This window comes from Chiloscyllium plagiosum, chromosome 9 (assembly GCF_004010195.1).
Source record: "Chiloscyllium plagiosum isolate BGI_BamShark_2017 chromosome 9, ASM401019v2, whole genome shotgun sequence".
Taxonomy (NCBI): Eukaryota; Metazoa; Chordata; class Chondrichthyes; order Orectolobiformes; family Hemiscylliidae; genus Chiloscyllium; species Chiloscyllium plagiosum.
The window spans coordinates 12,727,969-12,733,445 of NC_057718.1; the positions used below are offsets into that span (position 1 = coordinate 12,727,969).

General features: G+C 43.5%; 1 protein-coding gene across 2 annotated transcripts in view; it reads right to left on the reverse strand.

Annotated features, from left to right (window-relative positions):
• Window positions 1-554: 554 nt before the first annotated feature.
• dld (deltaD) overlaps window positions 555-5,477 on the reverse strand; it is a 13,913-nt gene continuing 8,990 nt past the window's right edge. For both annotated transcript variants that reach the window (XM_043695395.1, XM_043695394.1), the window contains exons 5-11: window positions 4,698-4,758; window positions 3,625-3,755; window positions 3,316-3,485; window positions 2,988-3,204; window positions 1,754-2,546; window positions 1,522-1,636; window positions 555-1,369 (exon numbers count right to left, since the gene is read on the reverse strand). In XM_043695395.1, the coding sequence (XP_043551330.1) occupies window positions 1,364-1,369; window positions 1,522-1,636; window positions 1,754-2,546; window positions 2,988-3,204; window positions 3,316-3,485; window positions 3,625-3,755; window positions 4,698-4,758 (1,493 nt within the window). In that variant the 3' untranslated portion in view covers window positions 555-1,363. The remainder of the gene's footprint in view (window positions 1,370-1,521; window positions 1,637-1,753; window positions 2,547-2,987; window positions 3,205-3,315; window positions 3,486-3,624; window positions 3,756-4,697; window positions 4,759-5,477) is intronic.

Here is a 5,477-nt window from a genome sequence, read left to right on the forward strand (position 1 = left end):
GTAGCTAAACATCTCAATTTAAACACAATCCACATTGGATGTAAGTTGCTCGCTGAGCTGGCAGGGTCATTTTCAGACATTTCATCATCATACTAGATAATATTATCAGTGAGCCACGGATGAAGCACAGCTGGTATGTGTTTAGGTTTCCTTGGGTTGGTGATGTCATTTCCTGTGGTGATGTCATTTCTTGTTATTTTTCTCAGGGGGTGGTAAATGGGATCCAAGTCAACGTGTTTGTTGATAGAGTTCCAGTCGGAGTGCCATGTTTCTAGGAATTCTCGCATGTGTCTCTGTTTGGCTTGTCCTAGGATGGATGTGTTGTCTCAGTCGAAGTGGTGTCCTTTCTCACCTGTATTTAAGGATACTAGTGAGAGTGGGTGCTGTCTCTTTGTGGCTCGTTGATGCTAAGGGTATCACAGAATTGTTACCATGCAGAAGGAGGCCATTCAGCCCACTATGTCTGCGTCAGCTCTTTGAGCATTTTGACTTAGTGCCAATCTTGTGCCTTTTCTCAGTAACCCTGCAGATTGTTTCCATTTAATTCAACACTAGGATAGGCAAGTATTTATAACAAGTTTATTCTGGAGTATTCAGTTGAACGAGGAATAGTTGAGTGGACAGAATGTTGGGGAGAGGCAGACAATTTGGTTCTCAATACCAAAGGCACTGATAACATAGAACATGGCAGAACATCAAAAAATTATAATCAATTTCATTTATTTAGAAAAAATATTTATAAAACACTTCTCTTCAGTAACAAAAAAAAACAATACAAACAACTCCAATAATTTTTGCACCTGTTTCTATAAATACGATTATGTACAAAATATAGACATAGAACCGAAGTGCCTTTTTACATATTTACCAAATTTTTAAATTATGTGTAATGAACTTCAAGAACCACCGACTGCACAAATACGTTTCAAAAATATTTCAATGCTTGAAACAATACTAATTTTTGTTTTCCTTCTCCACTCCTGATCAATTAGAAAACATTTGCTGTTCCAAAAAAGGCATCAGAGGCAATTTTTGCATCTTCAGTACAAGAATATTGTCTTTTCCTGCTGATGAGTTTACACCCAGGGCAGGGCAGGGCAGGCTTTCTAGTCAGGGCTTTAAGTTCATGTGGAGAAGACAGGAAGCAACTGTTTGTCGGTAGTGCAATAGAACTTTCTTCTTCCAGAAAGCCAACAAAAGACAGTGCAACAGGCATCCGTGAATTCCAGGTCCTGGCTTACTGTCTTGTCCATCGAGTCTTCTTGCCAATTTCAGCAGAGAACCAGTTCATTCTGAGCAGCAGTTAACTGAAGCAAATCTCTTCTTGGCAAGGCAATTATCTTTGCATTGTGGCACTTCCTATTCACACCTGAGGAGAAACCAAGCAGAACTACCATCAGTCTACATGCAATCACTGTGAAAAGGGAGTTTTCTACACTCCTGCAACTGTTGACAAATATTAGACATCCTCACTCGTGAAAAAAGGTGAAAAGGGAGAGGGAAATGAAACAAAGTACAAACCTCAGTTGCTATTATACATTCATCCTTCTCTTCAGATATGACATACACTGACTGGTACTTGGTATCTTTTGACGCAGAGTATGTAGACTCTGGCCGCTTTCTTTCTGAGGGTTCACTATTGGATTGAAATAAAAACAAGAGTTAGGTTGGTAGGCAGTTGACTGGAAAACCCAGATAACAGCAGCATTTCATATTTACAATACCAAACAAATAGGCTGATTTACTTAATTACCCATTATGCTGTGTTGCACTTATTTGCTCTGCTTCTGGGGTATTAGCATCTCCCCGTTCATTTTCAGCTTTAATTAAGTCTTCATTCTTTAATTCGTGCACCAGATTATAATCCACTGAAGGGTATTTGACCCTGTAGCCATTTCTTTCAGTAGAGCTGTCACATTGCAAGTCTACTTTCTTGTTGGTGTTTTTGATTTGAGTGGCTGCAATAATGCTGATAGAGATGTCTTTCTCGCGGTGGCAGTCTGTGAGATTGTTCATTGTCTCCATCTCACTCTTGGAGATGTCAGGCTGCTGCTGCTGGCCCTTCTGCAGCTTTACTCGCACACAGACGATGACTGCCGCACACCCCAGGAGCAGCATCAGAACCAAGATAACCCCAGCGCATACAGCTACCCACGGAAACTGCCCCTTGTTCTCAGCTTCTGTGTATTTATCCTTAACATCGATGACAACGGTTTGACCCTGAGGCTGCTCTGGCAGCAAGAACTGGCAGTTAAGTCCACCATATCCACGGGAGCACTGGCAGACATAGTGGCTGTTTCTCTCATGGCACGTTGCACCGTTGTGGCAAGGATTATTTGCACATATACTGATGAGGATGCTGCAATTCTTTCCACTAAATCCAGATGGGCAAATGCAGGTGTGGTCATTAACTCCATCCTGACATGTCCCACCATTAAGGCAGGGCATGCTTGCGCAGTTGTCTGCATCGATGTCACAGTTTCTCCCTGTGAATCCAGCACGACATTGGCATATGTAGGAATTCCCAATGTCCACGCACTGGGCACCTGAGCAAGAACAGAGGAAAATAAAAAGTTAAGCTTCAGGTCTATAATAGTGCTTTTTACAACAACAAAACCTTGCACTTATAATACTCCTTTAAATCAGTACAATGTCGACAGGCATTTCATGGGAATGTAACCAAGGCAAAGTTTGTCACAGAACCAGAGACATATTAAAGCGATTGACCAACAGACTTAATGAAAGAGGAAGGTGTTAAGGAGCAAGAGGTAGGCAGGTTTAGTAAGAGAATCCAGAGCTTAGGAGCTAGACAGCTGAAGTTAAGACTACCAATGGACTAGCATTTAAACCAAAGGCTAAAATTGGAGGCGTACAGAGGTTTCTGGGCAGGAAAAGATGATAAAGATGGCCAAAAGGTGAGGACTAAGGCCATGAAAGGAGTTGGTCATAATCCTAATATTTATCCGCATGTTTATATTACTGCTCACCATTGGTGCATGGGTCAGAACTGCAGTGATCAATTTTCTTCTCACAGTTGAATCCGGAGTAACTAGCAGGGCAATGGCAGCTGTAGCCCCCAGTCGGTTTGTCTGTGCATCTTCCTCCATTGAAGCAGGGCCCATCTGCACACGTCATGGCACTCAGCTCACAGTTCCGACCAAGGAAGCCTGGTGCACAGGTACAAGTGTAGTGGTTCTCCAGATCCTAAGGAAAGATTGCAATCCTTCAGTTAGCTTTCTGGGCATGCTGAGTGTACATTAGGAATAATTCTGTTTTATTTTTGACTGTTATCTTTAACAGGTCAGTCCCACTTACCGTGCAGGTTCCATCGTTCTTACAGGGATTGGCATCACACTCGTTGATCTCGATTTCACAGTTGGAGCCTGTGTAGCCAGCACGACAAGTACAGGTGTAACTCCCTTGGCCAGTATTGGTACATGTAGCACCATTCTTGCACGGCTTGTGGTGAGTGCAATAGTTCAAGTCTAGGACAAGATGAGAAAAACAATATATAGGCTTGGGGAAAAAAATCAGCCAATTGCAAGAACAGTAGAATGAAGACAAAACTATTAAACAAAATAAATGTCCTTCATTAAAGGAAGGAGGAAGGACAAAGCAACTTACCCTGGTTGCAAAAGAGACCACCCCATCCTTCCTGGCAGTTACACTGCCAAGGCTGCTGACATGTCCCATGAAGACAGCCTGGATAATGAATACATTCATCACAGTAACGTCCTCTCCATCCCACCCTACACCTGCAAATTAAAGAGGACAGAAAGTACTTAATACATGCCATTGACTTGTCTGCCAAACTAAAAGGAAATGAAACACATCCAAAAATCCTCCCAAGGGTCAGAACCAGCCCCTTTCCCTGCATTTCTACCACTTCCACATCGTGCCTTTACATCGTAATGAGGATAATGGGGCACACAAAGGACTCTGGCATGAAATGCCTTGCACCACTTCGAAAACCTAAATTAGATATTTCACACTTTAGTCGACCAGCGTTCAACAAAAAGGCCCAATAGAAATGTCTGGGCCTGTTCAAAGGTTTGATGTGAGAAGGTCATCCAACTCTCCTTTGTGACTTCATTAGAGAATATCAATTCCCAGAACAACTCAGATGAAAGGAAACTGTTGATTACACAAAAAAGAAAGAAAAAAAGGAAACTGTTGATTTTTATTCTTGGTAGGGAGGTGTTGTAGGGAGGCTCATTTTCAACCAAAGACGCTTGTAAAAATGGGAAAAGGTAGGCGAGTGTCCGCTGGGAAATAGGGATGGCAAGAATCTCTTGTGTTCCCTGAACCCAAAGTTTACTTATATCACAGAAAAAGTTTCGACAGACAATGAAATGGACGCCAATAGAGGGCGCTCCTACTTGCTGTGGAGCAAGAGAGGGAGAACTGCCTGAACTGTTCTACCTCCTCATTTAACTTCGTAATTATAGTAAATTTACTTCCCAGTAGGGCACTGTAAACTCAAGTTAACAGCCGTGTTTTCCTTTTGCTACATGATCCCCAAAGACTTTGTTTCCCAGGCTTCCACGATGTACCTAACAGCTAGCAGGAGGTGAGTCCCTTTGAACTCTTCAAGGTACCTTCCATTCCCACGCACCTTCTGATCCAGATCATTTACCGACTCTTTTATGTACTGTTCACCACCAGAGGGGCGGGGGACGAAAGTTCTCATTACTTACTTGCATTCCCCAGGTCTGTCGCAGTATCCGTGTTGCTCGTCGCAGCCAGGGAGGCAGATAGCTGGGAAGGAGAAAAGCTAAGTTAAATTAATTTACTAAACACCAGACATATCAGATCAACTCAGTCAAAATCTTAAACCAAGACTCTCTATTAGAAGTGAGGAGAGGTCAATTTTACAACTGCAGGATTGATTTTCTTGAGGAGAGAGAGAGAGAGATGTGTGCCTCGCGACTGTTAAAAATCACTAAGGGTTTTTGCTTAATACAAAAAGGGGATGCACAAAGCTTTTGTGGTTTTTTTTGCTTCCCCGCCTTCTTTCTTTTACCCTCTTCTCTTTTCGGTGTTGGTCAAAAGTCCCTTCTTTTTCCCCCGACTCCACCCCTTCCCATCCAGCTCTGTGTGTGTGTGTGTGTGTGTAGATAAGAGTAGACAGCTGGTTTGTAGGCTGACTGAAGCAGGACAGCTGCTCCATTGTATTGGTGTTTCTCCGCTTCAGAACGCAGCTGTCCCGTGGACCTGGTCCTCTCAACAATATCCAACATCGCCAGACAGCCTCCCGGCCGCTCACTTCCAACCACACGAGTCCAAAGAGCGAGTGAAGGCGTTGGGAATTCATTTGGGGGGGTGGGGGAGGAGAGATGGAGGGAGAGACGAGGGAAGGATGGGTGAGAGGAGAGAGGAAGGGGGGAAGAGAGGAGGAAGGGATAGAGGGAGAGAGGATGGAGGGAGAAAGGAAAGAGAGGAGGAAGGGATGGAAGAAACAGAGGAGGAAGGGATGG